The 21,346-nt window shown below is 53.5% G+C and overlaps 1 protein-coding gene across 1 annotated transcript in view; it reads right to left on the minus strand.

Annotated features, from left to right (window-relative positions):
• MPRIP (myosin phosphatase Rho interacting protein) overlaps positions 1-21,346 on the minus strand; it is a 122,628-nt gene that overhangs the window by 84,637 nt on the left and 16,645 nt on the right. The window contains 2 exon segments of the mRNA XM_024752140.1: positions 15,048-15,113; positions 17,025-17,102. Of these exon segments, the coding sequence (XP_024607908.1) occupies positions 15,048-15,113; positions 17,025-17,102 (144 nt within the window).

A 21,346-nucleotide genomic window follows, 5' to 3' on the forward strand; every position in this document is an offset into this window, starting at 1 on the left:
TCTCAATAGCAATGGTAGAAATTAAAAACAAAGAACAAAGCCTTCAAAATTCCAAGGGAAAATTATTTCCAGCCTGACATCCTACAACCAGTCCAGCTATCAATCGAGAGTGTGGGTAGGAAAGGCATTTTTAGACATGCAAGGTCTCAAAACTTTTTTTCCCTGTGCCCTTCTCAAGAGGCTTTACCAAATGGAGAAGCAAACCAAAAAAGAAGAGATCCATCTAAGAAACTCAGGAGAAGGAGGAAGGGAACTCCCACGTCAAGAGCTAAGCAGCGGGCCTGGAGAAGAGCCAAATGGGAACAAGAGGAGAAAAGGCTCCATGAGGGATCTGACCACGGAAAAAAAAAGAGCCACTGACCTAGGGACTTGCCCTCACTAAGAGGAGTTTTGTAGTTCTGTCAGAAAGTTTAAAGTTCAATCAAGCTTAGTTAAATACAAATCAAACAAACGAAGTGGGGAGGGCAATTAACAACTGCAAGAGAAATCAAATGTGAAAGGAAACATAGTCATGGTGTACTACACGGCTTGGATATGCACATTTCTTACAGTGCCATAAACATAAACACTACTGACTTAACCCTACTGTTTACTGCCCTGCGCCTGTGTCGGCAGGATGGGGGAGGACGAGAGAGGGTGTGAGGCAGGCACATGACATGTGGGGAGGTGGGGGTGGCAAAGCCAGCAGGCGCAAGAACCAAACCCTACGTGTGGGGAATGAAATCCACAGACAGCGCCTTCCAAAACTCAAGAAATGACAGGATACGTGTGTTATTCACAAACACAGAGGTAAGTACTGAAATCCTCCAGCTACAATAACTGGCAGTGGCCTCCTGCGGGAACAGGCACAGGAGGAAGGAGTGGGGCAGGGTGGTGCGTGCTTCTGTATAACAAGTGTTTGAGGCTACAGACTTGACTTTTTAAAATATGTATGTATATTATTAAAAAAAAAATTAAAGCCCCCATGATGGTTTAAAATTCCCATCTGGCCCATTTTCAGGCTTCACGTATGTCAGGGAGCACAGAGATCCCAGGGTAAATCCTGAGCTACTGGTTGGAAACGGACACACACCTTTCAAAAGACTGCTCGCCATCACCCCCACAGGTCCAGGAGGCTGACCCCCAGGGTCTGCAGACAAGTCAGTTAGCTCTGGATGCAACTTCTCTTTAGGGTGTGTTCATATATTATTTCCTCCCTGGGCAAGGCTGTTAGAAATAAACGACTGTTTTTCCCACGTCAAAAACCTCAAACACGGTCTTCGCTGGAGGAGAGTTCATGTGTCTCCCGAAGTAATCACGGAAAGATCATTTCTAAGGTTGTGACGGTCTGAACACTGGATCTGGGGTTTAATGTAAAGTTTAAACTAAACAACCAGGTGTGTTCTAAAATCAGGCAAATGCTTTTCTCCCTGATGGGAAGAGGCCAACAATCCATGGAAGAAGCCAGTATGGATGAAAATGCTACCAAGCTCGCAGACGTTCGCACTATTAAACCAACAGGCTGACGCTCCACACAGCGACTCTCCCCTCTTCCAACCTTTCAAGCATCCTTTAGGAACCAACGCCCCGTGACCTGGCAAATCGTTAGTGAGTGGATAAGTGAACAAACAAAACAGGAGTGCTTCCACACCCACTCCTTCTGCAGAGAACTGGCCCTGCCCTGCCCTCCGGGCAGTGGTGGCCGCCCTCATCTGGCCCACACCAGCAGGACAAGGGGTCCCATCTAAGAAGACATCCCAATGTCTGTCAATGTCACCTACATGGGCCTACTTAGACAAAGAAGATAAAATGGCTTGGCACCCCTAAGAGGACACTTTCACCCTGCTTTTCCTGGTTTGGAAAGGCAGGGCTTGTGTTTATTTCAGCAACAGAAGGGCAGATAAGAAGCTGGGCACGGTGACTTGGTCCAGTGGCCAAGGGAAGCCCATGAAGAGAAAGGAAGGTGCATCAGGGAACATTTGAGAATTCCCACCAACAACGTGGGGTCGGGCTGTTTTCCTAACCTCTTCTCACAGAGCAGGAATTGTGTGCTCTTCTCTGTCTCGGACGGAAGCCCCCAAAAGATCAGAAGCCTTGAAGCGTCCTCTCGACACTCACGCCGCACCTCCTACCTCAAGATGGAGTTGGCACCCCAGCCTGTCTTGGGCCTGCTCCCCACCTTCCTCCACCGGGTGGGCAGGGAGGCCTGACTGAGAGCCAATTACAGACGCGAGGGTCTGCTGGTGTGGGAATGGGGTGCGTGTCCATCCCTCAGGAGCTCACAGCTCCTGTTCACACGCAACCCTGACTCCAGGCAGTGAGAGCCCCCACGTGGAGGTGCAGCCGTGTCTCTGAACCTGCTGGAGGGTGACGGCAGAGACCCCTCCTGCCCTCTGCACCTCAGTTTCCTCATCTGTCAAAGGTGAGGGCTGAAGGAGAGGATGCCTTCGAGGACCCTCAACACCACCCAACATCTACCACTCCCCGGCCCCTCAACCACCGGCACCCGAATATGTGGCGGTGCTGGTAGGTCTCCTCCTGAGAAAGCGCTGGAAGGTAGGGCCAGGCGTGTCCTCCACACCAGGCATAAGTCTGGCCTCCACCCAGCAGGGAATTCTTCAGACACTGGCTGCCTTACGGGAGGGACGGAGGAGAGAAGGCTGCCTGGCCCTTTTCTGCCCATCACAGCCCTGTGCGCTCAGCAGGCGTCAGTACCCATCACACCACGTTAACCAGGCAGAGCTCCGGCACCAAGTGCTGGGAGGTGGATCTGGGCTCGGCTCACAGCACAGGAGCCAGAGCAGCTCCACCCACCAGGCCTGCCACCCACGGCTCAAGGCCAGAAGCCCAGCTCTGCTGGGGGCGGGGGGGAACCTCACCTTGGGCTCTCCCCACAGAACCATTTTCAGGATTAAATGGGAAGCCAGTGAGAGCAGCTAGTACAGTGATTGCTGTGATTTTTTTTTTTAGCTCTGCCTTTATCAGAGGCTAGCTGGTTCCAAAACATGTACATGGCTACGCGGAAGAAGTGAGCCTCGGGCTTCTGCCCCAGTGGCAGCCACCACGCCCTTAGACAGACAGCCTGATGCCACTGATGAGCGTCCGTGTACACGGCCTTTCAGCTGGGGCCTGGGCACCGCAAAGCACTGTCGGGCCCCCAGATCCTCACTGGTCAGCGGGGAGACAGGTACAACCCCCACCAGTGGGTTCAGAGGGAAAAGGGAATCACTCATAGTGGACTTGGACGAACAGCCCAGTGCATCCACCAGGCAGAGGTACAGACAGAAACCCAAAAGGAAGGTGACCCGAGGAGGGACAGAGAGCAGGTGCAGCAGAAGCTGGCTGGAATCCCGGCCTTGCAATGAGGCCGCAAGGACCCTTCTCCGCTGCTCGAGGACGAGCGTGCTCCCGTGCGGCTGGAGGTGGGCCACAACTGCCGGGGTACAAAGTTCTTCAGCGCTTCCCTCCGCGGTTTGGGGGGTTTCTGTCCCCTCCACCTGCGCTGCCCCATTCCCGCACCTCATGGTCCCACTGGCTGGGTCAGCAATACCACCCTCGTTAGAAGTCACAGAGAACCAGCCTCGCCAACAGGACGACATGGGATTCCCGCTTCCCTCAGCTCGCCCTGCGGGCCAGTTCGATGGGAGGGATGCCAGCCGCGCTGGCTGCGGAACCTTCGGCCGGGAGGGCTGTGTCGAGGAGCTGACCCCATAACCTGGGCAACGTCACCTCTCCATCCCCTCATGGGTGCAGGGCTGGTCCTTCCCCACACTGCACCCGTGCCCAGCTCACTCTGGAAACACAGCGCATGTGTGCTGTTGGGGACAACCGTGGGTGGGCCCATCGTTCTCCTTTTCGTCTTCCATGTACTGCCTTTCTCTGTTCCCATCTCCTGTGCCTGTCTCAAGCCCGGCAGGGACATCCAAAAGTACCACCTAACCCTGCCCAGAACTGGAGCTGAGGACAGAAGGAGGGAGGAAGACGAAGTCAAGAGCCAGCCATGCCCACTGTCTCCCCGCCCCATCCCAGGCAAAGCCCTCCAGCCCTAAGACCTGGCCCAGCTCCTCTCTGCTGTGAAACTTTCCAGGCAGAACCAGCTTGCCCTGCTCTGTATCTAGAGCACTCTGCATTAGGTCCCTCTGATCACACCCTTTGTGGCCGCTGAATAATGGCCCCAGAGATATCCACACCCCAACCCCCAGAACCTGGAGTGTGACCTCAGATGTCAGAAGGGACTCTGCAGGTGTGATTAAAGATCCTGAGATGTGGGGATGATCCCACCTTATGCGGGTGGGCTTTACATGTCATCACAAGTGTCCTTTCAGGAGAGAAGCGGGGGAGAACTGACACAGGTGAGGAGAGGTGACGACGCAGGCAGAGAGGCAAGGAAGCGGCCACGAGCCAAAGGGCGCAGGCGGCCCCTGGAATCTGAAAAGGGAGAGACACCACCATCGCCTGGAGCCGCAGGGATGCTGAGCTGGACTCCTGACCTCCAGGACCGTGGGAGCAAGTCATGCTGTCTTAAAACAGTAGGTCAGTGGCAGTGGTCACGGCAGCCACGGGAGACTAATACACTTACACATTGTGTATCATCATCAGAATCCTCTGCCCAGAAGGAAGCCACCTTGAGCTCACTTCTGACGCTCGAGAGACATCTGTGAGTGATCAGTTCATCAATGTGCACATGCACGTGGCCTGGATCAGCCCTTCAGAGTAAGTCATCACATGGTACCAAGTGAGGTACCTTCCTTAAGAAACCCCACCTGCCATCTGTGAGATTCTATGAGTGGAATCATGCCCCGGGTTCAGAGGGCTTTTCCACCAAAAAGAACATCCCCTTCCCTTCCCTGGCCAAGAAAAGATTCTTCCGAAAAAGTGTTGTGGAGGGAAGGAGAGCAGGAGAGATTAAGACACTAACATATTAAGCTGCCTACCCACAACTAATGCCTTAAGTGGATTGGCTTATCAGACTGTTTGTGTTGCCAATTTCCCAGGAAAGTCCAAAGGAAGGAGATGGTCAGGTGGGGAGGGCTGGGTGCATGACAGGGTGCTGAGTGGGGGCAGAGAGTGAGGAGCCCGAGAAGTCGGGGTGCAGGGGCTATGCCCTGGCGGTCTCTGCAGCCTGGCTTCATGCCGTCCAGCCCTGCATAGGCGCGTGTGGGCACCGTGGGCTCACACGTGGACACACCAGTACCAGTCACTTGGCTTTGTTTCTTGGACTCCAAATGTTTTCTGCTGCTGACTCGCGTAAAATGACCCATTTTTTGACAGTTCTCTCCCTGCTGCCACTTAATTAGTTTCCTAACCAATTATTCCCAGCTGCTCACTCTCCTAAACCCAAAGTCACTCCTGTCTCTGCATGAGAGCCAGAGCTGCCCAGCCCATTACCACAGACGCTCACCCTCCAGGCCACAGTTGCAGCTGCCACAGAAGTCCCCCCACAGCTCTGAAGACCTCCAACAAGGACACCCACCACTGCCCGGCCTCAGCTGCTATCCCAGCGCAGAGTGAGGGCCACAGAACTCCCTCCCCCAACTCAACAGAACTGCTGCTCCAACCGCCCCCATCACCTCCTCCCATCATTGAAAGAGCTGTGTGCGTGCACCGGGCCGGACAGGGGAACCAAGTGGACAAGAGGACGTAGAACCTCCTGCAGCCTCCTCTGTTCACAAGTCGTATGTGTCCCCTCAGCAGCTGCGGGCACCCTGGGAGAAGCAGAGAGAAGACCATGGGTTCTCACTAGGCTCAGGGGCACCAGACACAGGCAGGTAGCTGATCCCTATTCTGCTGTCCTTGACTCAGCACTCAGGCAATTGGTAAGGAAGGAAAGTACACGGGACGGTCCCAGTAACACAGAAAGGCACTCACGGGGCAACCCGGTCACCAAGTCCTCTCACTCTGGTCTGAAAGTCAAAGAAGGATTCCCGGGGGCGGCCTCCTTAAACGTTTACGACAAAGACTCAAGCGCCAGTCAAGGAGGACAGCAGACCGATTCCCCACTCGGTCAGCCAACAGGTGCCGAGCTTCTCCCACAGCCGCGTGTATTATGTAAGGTCCCACCTATGCAGGCAAATAGCAGCCTCTGCCTCGAGGTGCTCACTGCCCTGTAGAGGGAGACCCACATGGAAACATGCGCCCTGGGGACAAGGGACAGAGGAAGGAGATGGGTCTGACCTGGACCCACCTGGGAGTGGTGCCTGTGTCTTCTCCTGGTTCTTGTGAATGATTCAGGGTTACCTGTAGAGCCTTTCTAGCCCACCTGGCAGGTATGTATTTGCTCCCTTCTACCTGACCCTCTGTAGCCACTCATTCCCATGTGTTCTTCTCTAACTTCTTTCCTCTACAAGGCTCAGGCCACCAGGTGACAGACCCTAACACTGAAAGCACAGAACATCTGCCCTGCCCCAGACTCAGGCCCCCCATGTTAACAGTTAGCCCTTCCCTTTGGGACGAGGCAACCAGTAACCTCACTGCTTGCCCCACACCTACAGATTGAGCCCCTCCTCGCTGGGTTTCCCCAGCCACAAATGGACATCTGGACCAGCTCATCTCTAGAAACCTCTGTTCTTCATCCCAAACAGCCCCATAATTAACTGCTGGTGGCCTCCATCCCCCAGCTGTTCCATACTGAGAAATGTCACCCAAGCCAGCATGCAGAGTGGTAAATGACAACAAAAAGCTACCAGAGGCAGAATGCTGCACCTTCCAACAGACACCAGGCTCAGACATCTTAACAAGCCCGTGTCTCCAAGCTCCTCCTCAACTCAGTAAAAAGGAGGGGAGCGCAGGGAAGGACCCAAAGTTTGGCCACCAGTTTCCAGGGAACAACATCCGTACACAGGGATGCTTCATTCTAATGGGTGAAGTCTCCTGCGTCCCAGTGAGTCAAACTTGAGGAAAGAAGGCATGTGACACTTGTGAGTTTCACTGCTGACCCCTGACCTTTTGACAAGAAGGCTTTGCTGTCAGTTGGGAGGGGTTCCCAGTCCCAACTGGGTTCATCTTGCCCTTCCTCGCTCACTCACTGTAACATTTCCAAGTAACTGGAAGTTGACCCAAAGATGCTCTAGGGCAAAGTGGCCTGCAGGAAGCCCAGAGGCAGAGCTCAGGGTCCTCTCTGCACCCACCCCTCATGCTGTCATCCACACCCGCCCCAAGAGACTACATACACCTCCAGCCAAGGAAGCCCTTGCGTACATAATACACATTTACAGACTCTATTTTATCCGCAACGTACATAAGAGTCATTAAGGAATTAAATGCTACAACATCCCTCCCAAAGAGGTGAAAATGATGTGTAGCTTGTCATGATTAAGTAAAGATAGGGTAAGCCCCCTATCTACAGCCCCCAAGTCTAGAAAATTAAAGCAGGCAGGACTAAAACACCTCAACACCCTGGAATCACCTTCTAGACAGCCCAGCGGGTGGTGCGTGACTCCTGAGCTCTCCCAGGCTGAGCCACTGGGAGTGGAGAGCCACTCTCTGCGTTTCCTCACGAACAACAGCCCCTGCAGAGGCCTCAGAGTTTACCTTGAAAGATGGGTGTTGTTCGCACCGGCAACACTGGCAAAGCACTTACCACTTCTGCAAATGTTTTTTTAAAAGTTCATTATTTTGGAAAACTAAGTTAATTAAATGGTCGACACAGAAGAGGTGCCTTGCTCATGCAGGCTAGTGGACTGGGCCTTCAGACACCCAGATGATTCTACCTCAGAAGCAGGTCTGTCCAGTCAGGGCATATTCTTCTCTGCAGCTGCGGGGTGGGGTGGGGGTGGTGGTGAGGGAGGGGTGGGAGTATCCCACAATTTCAACTTAAAGTAGCGCCAGACTGTATCAGTTTTAAAACTTGTATTAAGTTTCTGTGCAGAATTCCACTGGAAGACAGAGGTCTCCCAACCTGTCTGTGACAGCACCGGGAGGCCCAGTGGAACGTGGTGCATCTGCAGGGCCCGGGAACGGCCTCCGCTCTGTAACAGCCCGCATCTTGCTCACAGGCTAGCGTAAGGATGAGAACACTTCCAAGTTCAAAGCTATTTTTCAAAACTACCAGTTTTACCACGGAAAGCACAGGACTGCAGAAGAGCAGCTGAGCAGAGGAAGGGACGGAAGGAAGCCCAGGTTCACTGTGGGCCCAACACCACCACGAGGTTTCTGTGGAGGGAAATCAGGCAGGGAGAAGGCCCTGCTCAAGGACGCTCAGTCAGAAAGAGAGGAACCAGAGTAAAACCCTTAGTTACTGGACCCCAAACCAACGCTCTCTCCCTACACCCTTCAGTTTCCCGGCACCCTGACACAGCAGGCCTGCCTCTGTGCCCTGGAGGCTGAAACTGCGTGGAAAAGTACGAAGGCCGAAGCCAGGCCAAACACATGACGGGTTTAAAAATAAATCTAAAGACATGAGACTAATCCGTAAAACATCAGACGTGGGGAAGCTTCTCCGCAGCTCGGACCGGCACGGAGCTGAGTACTGCTCTGATTTCTACACATCTCTGAATGTACGTCCACACACCCGGACTGCAGGCCTGAAGTCAGTTTAGTTCAGCGAGCTGGAAGGCACATGAGAACCTCCTAGAGCTGCACAGACCCGAGGGGTGGGCAGGAGGCCAAGAGCCAGCTTGGCCCTCGGCCAGCGCCACCTCCCACACGGCACGCAGAGCCGCCCATCACTAGACACAGCAGGGGAAGGACCCCGTCATTCTCCCAGAAGGCGTCTCACCAGTTCACAAATCCCAGTTCTGTCACGCATAAGTTGAGTGATACCACCATCTCTCGGGGCCTCAGTTTCTTCCGTGAAACAGAGTAACAGTATCTGTCAAGCAATACTGATGTGACCATCACGTTAGAGGTCGTGCCTGAAGAACAAACACAGAGCACCGGGCTGAGCATGCGCCCCCTCCCCAACCCTGTGACGAGCGGGATGGTGGCCAAGGCCCCCTCTCTCCTCCTAGAAGACTCCTCTGACTCCCCAGTCATCCACTGCCCTGAAGAGCATGCGCACTGAGGTTGGCTTGGTATTTAACCTTCACGTGTCCACGTGGGTCCCAACAGGCTGTGAGCGTCACCGTGAGAGGAACCTTCTTTCGGCCGTGTGTTCTCCCCCCACGGCCCTTTGCTACGGCCACGACGGCCACTGTGGTTACCACTGACTCAGACGCATCAGCCTGCCTAGGAAAGCTCCAAGCAAGGGGGAGGAGAGCCAGCGCTTAAAGCAGGGCTTCTCCAATGTCTGTGCTTCTTAAAATCGCAGGAAGTGGTTATTTAAACTGTGGCTACCTGGGCCTTGCCCTCAGGAGGTTCTGAGCAGGGGATGCGATGGGGACTCAGCTGCAGAGGAGCGAGAGAACCTCAAAGACAGTCCCCACTGGCAGCAGGGCCAAGGTGAGTCCCTCCCCATGCTCCCCTGGGGCCCAAATTCATTGAGAATGAAGTAGGCAAACGTCCTGGGATCAAAGCAACCTCCAGGACTTGATCCTACAGGAAGGAAAATGTAAAGGAGCCAGAACCCTACCCTGTTAGCACTCAGAATCCTCTGAAGAGCGTTCAGACCAAGCCCACCACTTCACATGCGAGCACAGACCCCAAGGGTGACTTCTCAGGCTGGAGCGTCTCCTCCTAGGGGGCTGACAAACCCACAGCTGCCCTCGAACAAGGCACTACCCAAGGGCGAAAAGTGTTCTCCCTACTACGTGTAGGGATGTGAAGCACACTGAAGCCCTTGCAGCATGGCCCCTGTGAAGGCGCAAAGCTCTGGTCTGTCCTGACTTTCTAGGAATCTCAGGGCAGAGGATGGGGGAGACACCCCACACACCTGCCGTGGAAGCATGGGTACAACCTCTACACGCTTCCCACAGAGGAGAGACCCAGGGTCAGTTTGTTTCAGAGCAGAAAGAGTTCAACAGCATTAGACCTTCCAGAATTTTGCTTTTTTTTTTTAAATAAGGAGATTCTGGGACTTCCCTGGTGGTCCAGTGGTTAAGACTTCCCACTCCCAATGCAGGGGGCCTGGGTTCAATCCCTGGTCAGGGAACTAGATCCCACATGCCGCAGCTAAGACCCAGCACAACCAAATTAAATAAATAGACAGATAGATAATTTTTTAATAAAATAAAATAAAGTAAGGAGATTCTGACATATGCTCTGACATGAATGAACCTTGAGGACATTATGCTAAGTGAAATACGCCAGACACAGAAGGACAAATACCATATGACCCCACTTACAGGAGGTCCCTAGAGTCCTCAAATCCGTAGAGGCAGGAAGCAGAAGGGTATGTGGTGGGGGCTGGGGGAGGGATGGGGAGTGAGGGCTTAACGGGGACAGAGCTTCAGCCTAGAAGATGGAAGGGGTTCTAGAGAGGGATGGTGGTGATGGCTGCACAGCAATGTGAACGTGCTTAATGCCACTGAACTATAATCTTAAAAATGGCTGGGCTTCCCTGGTGGCGCAGTGGTTGAGAGTCCCCCTGCCGATGCAGGGGACACAGGTTTGTGCCCCGGTCCGGGAGGATCCCACGTGCCGCGGAGCGGCTGGGCCCGTGAGCCATGGCCGCTGGGCCTGCGCGTCCGGAGCCTGTGCTCCGCAGCAGGAGAGGTCACAGCAATGAGAGGCCCGCGTACCGCAAAAAACAAAACAAAACAAAACAAAAATGGCTAAAATGGTAAATTCTGTTGCACATATTTTACCACAGTTTAAAAGCAAACAACAACAAAACATGTTTTTGCCTGGCTTCCAGGAGGAAAAAGGAAGAGAAGACGAAATCAAGAGACAAGGCTGCCAGAGCTCATCGGACACAGTCCCCCCCGGAGCCCCAGAGCCTCACAGCCCAGCGGCTCCACCTGAAACTCGGGGCCCTGGATCCCCCTCTGGATGAGGAGCTTCTTCAGGAAAGCCTTCTAGTGACCCCAGCACCTTAGCTTTACATCAGTCCCCAAAAGCTCAAGGAAAGTGGCAGAATTTGGTAAACAAACAGGCAGAGCACAGAGGGAGAAACAAAAGCAGAGGAGAGAGAGAGGCAGCAGCCTGGGTTTCTAGATTCTTCACTCTGTCCACTCCTGAAGAAACAGAGGCGCAGCCAAACTATGCAGGCTCCCACTTGTCTGTGAGGCTGCCCTGAGCCCACCTCACCTCGGCCTGCGTTTGGGATTTTTTTTTTCCTTTTTTGGGCAATTTGCCTCTCCTCCACACCCAACGGTTACAGGGTATGCGGGTGTATCGAGAAAGAAATTTCCCAAAAAAGGAAAAGTGACTCCCGGAGGTTAGTCCCATCTCAGAGCCGCCTGGAAGAGAAGGCAACAGTCACCTCTGGAGCCAGACTAGCCTGAGGCCCCAGACCCAGCAGAAGAGCCCACGCAGGAGGGCCCCTCGATACAGCCCTCCAGGCAGGCGCTGACCCCGGGACTGACCCAGGGACTGCAGCCCTCCTCCTCCAGGCCTCCTGGCCACCACAATGCCCCTCTGGGTCCCCACCCTATGCTCTGAAGCGCATTCTCCCTTCTGCTGAGGAACCGCTAAGAGCTTCGATGCAAAATGCACCTAATCCCTCTCCCAGGAGTGCCCAGGTCCCACCTCCTCCCCACGCTGAAACAGAAATCCTGCAGCAACGCATTTACAAAATTGATTATTTCGACTCAACAAATATTTACGAGGTCTGTGCTACCCAAATCCCAGGTCAGATAATACAAAGGTACCAAAAACGTATCCAAAAACTATCGGGGGCCCAGCACTGAAGAAAAAAGGTACCATCCGGTAGGTAAGATAACATTTAAGCAAATGAAAACAAATAGTAATACTGTATAAAAGTCCAAATAACAATTTGAAACAGATTGTCACTAAGTGTTAAGGTCCCAGCCATAAAACGCTAATTTATTACATGCAATAGATTCGCTGGGGAGGGATGGGGCGGGTGGGGGAAGGGGGAGAGCTAAAGCTAAACTTGGCAGCAGTGGCAGGATCAGCAGTGGCTACCGGCTGCTCAGAGCTGCTGCTCTTGGAGGCCAACACCAAGATGGGCCTATTATACAGGCACAGAGGTCTGAACTGCCCTGAGCTGCCACAAGAAGCGGTGCCTATCCACTCCCCGGCAGAGAGCCACACAAGCAGTTCTGCTGGCCCCGTGGTCGTCTGATGTGCAAGAATACCCCACAGAAACCCCTCCCCACCAGGAACAGGCCCATTCCTATTCCAGGCGCAGCACGCACCATCCCAGCCAGCAGGCTAACCCTGCCCATCACCTCCCTCACTCCCAGGAAACCTGAGGGGTAGGGCCTTCTGAACCTTTTAAGAACCGGGATGGGGCTTCCCTGGTGGCGCAGTGGTTGAGAATCTGCCTGCTAATGCAGGGGACACGGGTTCGAGCCCTGGTCTGGGAAGATCCCACATACCGTGGAGCAACTAGCCCCGTGAGCCATAATTACTGAACCTGCGCGTCTGGAGCCTGTGCTCCGCAACAAGAGAGGCCGCGATAGTGAGAGGCCCGCGCACCACAGCCATGGACCAGGTCACACAGGGTCTCTCAGCCCAGTACTGTGGACTTGGGGCCGGATCACCTTCTGCTGTGGGGCCATCCTGGGCATCACACTCTGTTTCACAGCACCCTGGCCTCCACCCACTAGATGCCGATAGCACCTCTGCACCCTCGTGCAGCTGTGAGACTCAAAGATGACTCCAGACATTGCCGGGCAGCCCCGGGAGGCACAAGGTGCCCAGTTGAGGACCACGGCTCCACTTCCAGGTACTCAGAGAGGAAAATTCTGGCACGGCTGGAACTTGGTTCACACACGTCTGCACGCACGGTGTTCTGCTCCAGGTGGAGGCGGGAGTCTAGGCTTCAGGAAAACTGGCCTCTGGGTTGGGGAGCGGCCACAAAGAACAAGGCCTGACGCAGACCACGGGGTGGGAGAGGCCGCTCCAGCCCCACAAGGAGGAGCCCACCCGCAAGCCCCCACGGCAACGGCCGCCAACGCCGACCACTGGGCGGCCGGCACCTGACCGTCCCTCAGCAGCCTCCTCGTGCACACGGCCCGGAGGCTTCCTCAGAACTTCCCCCACGGGGCCTTCCTAATGCAACAGGGAAAACCACGCCACTCTAAAGGTATTTCAACACAACTGCTACTCTTTCCTGTCCCTCACAGAAATGATGCCCCTTCACCTCGGGAGGGCTGTGTCCCTGCACTGCAGTCTGGGCCACAGGGCAGCACCGGTCAGTCTCTTCATCCCCACGGGGATCTGCCAGAGTGACCTGGGCCCATCCCTCCACTCTGGGCAGCCCGAACACCCTCTCCGCAGCCCCGGTTTTCCCCGGCTTCCTTCTCCTCCATGGCTGGCACGTCCCACCTCCGCCCGAGCAGCACAGGACGGGCAGGTTGTGGGGAGACCGGAAGGCACGGCCGGGTGTCGCCCACGGCTCACAGTCCCAGCCGTGCAAAAGCAGCTCTCGGACCAGCGTGTGCTGTTCATTTGTGCCCAGCAGCCGCCCTCGTGCTCGTGCAGCTGAAGAGAACCCTGGACTATACCGGACTCCAGCTGGACCTAAAGAAAGATTTCCTGACCAGAAGAATCAGTCTCCAAGCCGAGTCCAGGGAATTCTGTGTTTTGGGCTGGTTCATGGCCCGGCCCAGCCTGGATGTCATCCAGTGACCTCCAAGGCCCCTCCTCTGTGGTTAGTCTTTGCGGGACTTAACAGCAGTCAGACAGGCACAGGGAGGACAAAGTAAACCTCCAGGCAGGTCGGAGCCCACCTCCCGCCCCAGGGCGCCTGCTGACATGACGGTCAAGTCAGGAGAACACAGAGGGCAGTGCTGAGTCACCAAAGGAAATGAGTGTCCAGGTGAATCCACCCCACTGCTCCTGCCTCTAGTAAATTCTACCAACCCAGTTGCCTCAAACTACTCTGGACCACAGATGTTTCCACAGCAAAAACCCTCTGTGGACCACCCACGTTGTACAAATATGCTCATCAGAAAGAATGAAAAAGAAGAAAATTCTTTTTTTGAAGGAACCAATGAGGCAAAATAGTCTACACAGAACTAGGTATCATACTTATTAATTCCCATTCCTAGATATCATACCCATTAACTTGTCCCACAAACAAAATGGAAAACGCATCACAAAGATTAAGACCCCACATGGAAACGGAAACACCGATGGTCACGGCCTGGTCACGTATCAGCTGTGATAACCACCGAACATCCAAGTGTCCCAACAGACTACAAGGTGCTGTGCTCACACTTCCAGAACCCTGCACTCACCCCTGCAGCAAGGAAATGAACTCTGAAAGGGGTGGGGTCAACCTGTCTTACACGGTGTGAACAGATGTTCTTGGACAGTCCCAGTTTAACAATGCTGCCCACACAAAGGTACGCGCACACACACACACACACACACACACACGCGCGCGCGCGCGCCAATGGAACAGTAAAAGGCACTCAAAGCTTCCACCTTCAATCCTTTATAAAGTTTGGAACTCAGTCATACTTTTGATTAGTTAGGACAGACTGATCTCCTTTAGAAAAAAGTCAGGAGACAAAATGGGTGGAAAAAGAAAAGCCAGAATATTCTACCTGGTTGGTAAATACTCATCCAGCCCAGGAAACAAACCAGGTGGGTGACAGGACGGGATGGAGCCCGTACACCCTGGCTTAGTGACCAGAACACTAACCCTGTGGCCAGAAGACCTCTGAACATCAAATACGATGAGCGACACCAATTCCAGCAATGGACCTGAGAGAAGCCCTGCACTACGCACGGATCCGCGGGGGTCAGCTGGCACCCGCCCACCCAGGGCGGCCGCACCTGCTCCCGCGGGCCCGCAACCTCCTCCGCTTCTCTCTAACCAGGCACTCCTACCACCCTGAACAGAAGTGACTTCCTCCCTCACCGTGACTCTCACCCGTGGCCACTGAAGGTGCCTCGAGGCAAAGGTCGGGGCTGTGAGGGCTGCTGCAACCAGCAGCCTGCTGCGCAGAAGCCGAAGCAAGAGCACACAGCTGCCACAAGGCCGACACCACCGCGACGGAGGGGCCTGACGAAGGCTGGGGCAGGAGAGGGGAGGGGCGGAGGAGGACACTCACCATCTCATCCAGGGCGTAGCGCAAGAGGCCGTGCTCGTAGAGGATGAAGAACCGGCGCTGCCATTTCTGCAACGGAACACAGAGGGTGTCGGGAGGGTTCTGGCCCGTCTCCACTTGCCGAGCCCCTGCGCCTGACAAGCCTGCCTCTGAGGCACGCTGGCTGCACAGCTTCCATTTCTGGGGCCCAGGGGTAGAAGAACAGTGCCTCATCAGCCAGGATTGGGCCAGTAGAGAGGCCCAAACCACCCAGTGTGTTCCCAATCACTGAGATTTTAAAAGATGCCTGATCTATTTTAATCTGCAAGCTCCTCAGAAAAAGGAGCAGAGGCAATGTCTGGGTCACCTTTTTGTATTCTTTATGTACCCAGCACAGAGCTCATTACTAATAATGTGTCAATATTAATTTGATGAATTACCTGACATGGTATGTGATAACCTGAGAATGCCAAGCACTGATTCCCCACTTTTGAAAAACTCTGGAAAAATGGTATAAAAGGGTTGTTCCAATGACCCACAGGGAGGCTGAAAAAGGGAAAAAGCCAGCCGGGCACCAGTATTCACTGAAGGGGACAGAAGTAACAAAAATCAAAACTGAGGAGGGAGGCCAGTGGGAACAACTCTGACGTCCAGGGAGGGAGTGACCGGCAAAGGGTGCCCCTGCCCCCTCGCTGCCCTCCACCCAAAGGCTAGGCCACCAGGGGCTGATGGAGGTCCGATGGCACTGACAGTGGAATGGAAAGGCCCTTCCTTTTTGTGGGGAGGAAAATGTCTAGAACGTGAGACTGCTGGTCCCCAAATCCCAAAAATCATCACGAAGATCCGTGACCTATTTTCAACATTTCCAAAAGCCCAACAAAATTCATACTTTTACTGGCAATAAGGCCACAAGAACTAACTAAAATATCATGTCTCTTTGCTTTGGGCCAGAATTATATCATTTGTAATAATGATTTTCCCATCAGAAGCTGGAAATGGCAATTCTGTATGACCTAAATACAAAAGAGGAAAGAGGGCTGCTCCCTGGTTACTGCAGCCACTGGAACACAGTCGCTCTGGCTGTCCTCACGCCTGGGTGGCAGGAACAGGGCACTCACATGGCCTTGCAAAGAGGACCTGTAAGAGGCTGGGCCACCTGGACTCTTCCCAAGAAATATTTCCAAGGCTCCTATTTGTTGTTTTTAAAATTAAAACCCATTCTGGAAGGAAGCCCAAAGACCCCAGATACAAAGCAAGTTCTGTGGGGTACCAAGGCCCCACCCTAGAGTGTAACATTCAGGCTGGGGGCAGCAGAGACACAGAGGCAGGGCAGAGGCCCTGGGGAAGGGGGCAGGCGGCAGTACCTGGAGGAAAGCGTGTGGAAAAAGAAAGCATGTTTTAACTGGAGTCAAATCCAAAGGGGCTCCCTGACAGAGGAACAAGCCACTGACCCGGGACGATTCTGGTTTGACCATCTCGCTGCTCCAGCTGAGACCTGGCCAAGCAGTAGCCTGTGTCCAGCAGGACCCACCCGGGGCTGGGTGCCCAGGAGAGATGGGACGCAAGCAAAGTTGGCCCTTAAGGCCTGCCTCCCCTCACTCCTGCTCATCTGCTGAGCTCCCAGCTGGGGAGGAAGGAGGGGAAAGAGCGGGGGCTACAGGAAGCAGAACATTGGCCCTGAAAGAACTCGGACCCTAATTAGCATAATGCAAATGTGTGCTGAACTGCCCTTCGGTCTTTTCCATTTAACTGTTTCTAGAGTGGAGCTGACCCACAAAACAGGTAGCACCATGCGAGTGCATCTCTTTTGAATGGAGGGTGAGGCATAATAACTACTGGGACCTGCAAGTTCACCAAATAGGTAGGGGTTCCCTGCTGATCCGCCATCCCAGGATCCACCATTCAATCCCCCATCTCCGTCCTCCACTCGGTCAATCTGCCTTAGGTGGGCCCCTCTCTTGGTGAATTCTCCACCCCAAGAATTCACTCTGATGCCCTTACCCGAGATCGGTGCACTGGGTTATCAAAGTCAGTCCCATCTGGAGCCAGGAGCAGCCAGCCACCATAAATGGGTTTTGCCTGGAGGAGAAAAAGGAGGGCAGGTCATCAGTGGCCTTGGACAGTTTCAACGGTCAAGTTAATGACAAGCTGACAAGCGCTCGCTGGAAAAAGAATCCACCTCTGCTCCACACACTCCATGCATCCCATTCCCCAGCCCCAGGCCAAGTTGCCAAGAGAGATGTCGAGAGCCTCCTGGCAGGTCTGTAGCATCTGGTGTGGGGAGGAGAATGCAAACCCAGCAGGAGTCTGAAACACCGGAGAATACAGGAACTCCTAAGAAACAGATACCTCCCCTCAAGTTTCTGATCAAGCCACCAGGATCAGGGGAAAATGGCATTTTCTTCATAACCATGCGAGTGCCAATATGTGCAGGCACTAGGGATATCACGTGACCAGCACAGTCAAAGCCCCTCATCCTGATGGTACAGAACAGGGCCTGGGAGCAGACACTCTGCTTTAGCGATCATAATTAGCACTGGCCAAAGAATCACCAACTCGCTGGTTGTATGACCCTGGGCTGAAAACCCTTCGAGCTTCTATCTTCCCGCTTGAAAGGTGAGAGTGATGATAATTATATCTACACCTCATGAATCTTATGTGAGGACTGAAGAGACAATCCAAGTAAAACGCAGCCCAGCACAGGAATGCAATACAGAGCGGCTACCGGGAAAGAGTCTGGCAGTTCCTCAAAAGGTTAAACTTAGAAATCCCTATGACCCAGAATTCCACTCCTAGGTATATACAACCCCAAGAAAACTGGAAGCAGGTGCTCAGGTAAACACTTGGACATGACCGTTCACAGCAGCACTATACACAATAGCCGGAAGGTAGAAACAACCCCAATGTCCATAGCAGATGAATGGATAAAGAAAGTGTGGTCCATCCAAACAATGTAATGTCACTCAGAAATAAAAAGGCGTGACATACTGACACGCTACAACATGGTTGAACCTTTCACTTAAAGACGTTATGCTTTAAGTGAAAGAAGACAGACACAAAAGACCACAAACTGCGTGATTCCAGTTATATGAAAGGTCCAAAATAAGGAACTCCACAGAAGCAGAAAGCAGATGAGAGGTAGCCAGGATGTGGAGGGAGCAGGAAATGGGGAGTGGCTGCTAACAGGTATGGGGTTTCTTTGGGGGTGATGAAAATGTTCTGGAATTAGACAGTGGAGTCAGCTGCATGAACTTGTGAGTACGCTAAAAATTACTAAATCGTACGCTTTAAACGAGTGAATTTTGGGACTTCCCTTGTGGTCCAGTGAGTAAAACTCCACACTCCCAATGCTGGGGGGCCAGGTTCGATCCCTGGTCAGGGAACTAGATCCCGCATGCCTGCCACAACTAGGAGTCCACGTGCTGCAACTAAGACCCGGAGCAGCCAAAATAAGCAAGTAAGTAAATAAGTAAATAAATATCTTTTAAAGAGTGAATTTTATGGTAAATGAATTATCTCAAAAATTGCATGAGAAAAAGAAAACCTGAGCACAGCGTGTGGCCTAAAATACTTAATAAATGCTGGCTATTTTTATATTTTTTATATCCAAAGCGTCCCCCTGGCCCCCCAGATACTGGCAGTAGGAGTTCAACAGGAGCTAAAAGATAAAGACAGACACTCAAGACTCCACCTCCCTTTTTTTAGCCATACCCAGCTCCTGAGAAAGGGCTGGGAAAGGCACAACCAGGCCAATGTGTCCACTGCCCTTTGGAGGGCAGCAACACAAATTAAAGCCCAAACCCTCTGCCTGCTATTTACACACATAGACTATCTCCGGGTAAGCCCTAGGGGTCCTCTTAGCATGCTTTTTATTCAACATTTCCAAACTGGGAGGCCCTGTCACACCACCTCATTTTGAAAAGCTGTGTAGTCTGTGACTCACAGAGGGGAGGGCACTTGCCAGAGGTCACAGAGCATGGGGGGTGAGCCTCTTTTCTTGGCTTCTGCAGGGTCCTCAGGCCCCCAGGGGAAGCACTGGCTTTTCCCTGTGAACAGAAAGAAGGGCTTCGGGCAAGGGGTATGGAGTCGGCTGAAGGAAAGGAGCGAGACTGGCGTTGATGAAACATGGGGGGGCTTCCCTGACGGCGCAGTGGTTAAGAATCCGCCTGCCAGCACAGGGGACACGGGTTCGAGCCATGGTCCGGGAAGATCCCACGTGCCGTGGAGCAACTAAGCCCGCGCGCCACAACTACTGAGCCTACATGCCACAACTACTGAAGCCCGCACGCCTAGAGCCCGTGCTCCACAACAAAGAAAAACCACAGCAGTGAGAAGCCTGCGCACCGCAAAGAAGAGTAGCCCCCGTACCCTGCGACTAGAGAAAGCCCACACGCAGCAATGAAGACCCAACACAGCCATAAATAAATAAACAAATTAATTTTTTTAAAAAGATATACTAATGTCTATAGGCAGGAAAAAACATTAAAAAAAGAAAAGAAAGCAAGCAACAGGGGAGTGGGTGCTGGCAGGGGACCAAGAGTTAGAGGGACATGACTCAGAAGGACCATGGGGTGTGTGGAATGAAATGCTGCCTGGGAAAGCAGAAGCAAAGAGAATAGAGGTCTGTTTTCTCAGCAAACACCAGCGGCACCCAGCCATCTCCCAGGCATGCGAGCACAGTTGGCCTCTCTCTGCACACAGGACAGAGAGGTCTGTGCTGGGGGACGACCCCATGTGTACCCCGGCCAGGTGACTCCCCCACATGGCCACTGGGCCTGCAGTTCCCTGACCTGTAAAATCAGGAAGTTAGACCCCAAGACCGTGTCTCCTCCCTTTCTGTCTGGCTTTGATCGTACATCACCCTCCTCGTTTCTGGCTGCAGGGCTTTGGGGCGACTTCACATTATCATCTACACCTACCTGCCCTTTCCTCAAAAGGGGCAGTGGGAGACCTGCGACTGGCACAAGTCCCTCAGAACCTGGCCCGAAATCAGCATCATTATTCGCTCAACAAACATCTACTCGGGGAGCCTGCCAGCATCCACCTCACTTGGCCATGACTTCCATATACGGATCACCCCAAAGGGGACCCATCTCAGGTGGGCAGGTCGTCCTAAAAGGTGGGAAGGCTGGGCCAGTAGAGGGCACAGGGCAAGAAACAAGTGCTCTAGCAGCCTGGGAAGTGGGTAACGTTCCACAAGAGCATTTACCAAGGCAAATCCATAGTGACAGAAGGCAGACGGGGGTTGCCCAGGGCAGAGGGGATGGAAGGATTGTGGGGAGTGACAGCTACAGGGTTTCTTTTGGGGATGATGAAAGCATTCTAAAATTGATTGTGATGACAGTTGCACATCTCTGGGAGTATACTAAAACCATCAAACTGTACACTTTACGTAGGTCAATTGTATATGGTATGTGAAGAATTATCTCAATAAAGCTGTTTAAAAAAAAACATTCACAAAGGCCTGTGTAAGGCAGTGGGGAAGCAGAGATAAATAAGCAACTGCTCCTACCTTCATGGGCTCACAGTCCACAGGAAATGTGAACTAACGAGCCCTTCTCCCAAAGCCAAGAAAAGCCAAGTCTAAGCTAAGAAAGCCAAGTCTAGGGAAGTGGGGGGGAGGGTTGGGGGGGCAGGGATTCACTACGTAAGTTTTCAAGTGACTCTGTGCTCTGCACCCCGCCCCCCCAGCCAGATTTGGGAAACTTCAGTCAAAGAGACAGGGACAAAAGTTTCCAAGGACAATGAGCTGGTCCCCTGGTTTGTAGCAAGCGAGCTAGAACATACTAGACAGCATCCAGAGGGAAGCCCAAGGCAGCAGCTCAGGTCTGCTGGGGTCGGGAGTGGGGCAAAGGGCTAACAGGGCAGACTTGGCGTCCACAGCTGGGTGACAACGAGAACCTCCAGATGTCCAGTGCGCAACGCTAGGGTCGTCAGGGGACAGGAAGGTACCTGCCACCCTGCACTGCCATCCAAGCAAGCAAACAAACAGGGAACAACCAACCTGTGAGAAGGAGGGTGGCCTGGGGCGGAGAGGACTCGCTGGCACGGGCACAGCTAAAGTGAAGACAGAGGCAGGAGCCCGTCCACCAGTGCAGAGCGGCTTGGCTGCCACCCTCCTTCAACTCATCAGCGCCTGGAACCCCGTCCACAGGCCTGGAGAGCCACACACCAGGACACCCCGCTCTCTCAGGTAACCCCACAGGCATGGAAGGGCGCCCCAGAGGTGCTGCTGCTCCCACTATTTCTCAGACTGTCTAAAAATGGCAACAGCAGACCCAGCCATGCCAGTGAGTCCAGAAACACCCACCACAGCCTCTGTC

This window comes from Neophocaena asiaeorientalis, unplaced genomic scaffold (genome assembly GCF_003031525.2).
Source record: "Neophocaena asiaeorientalis asiaeorientalis breed wild unplaced genomic scaffold, Neophocaena_asiaeorientalis_V1.1 scaffold540, whole genome shotgun sequence".
Taxonomy (NCBI): Eukaryota; Metazoa; Chordata; class Mammalia; order Artiodactyla; family Phocoenidae; genus Neophocaena; species Neophocaena asiaeorientalis.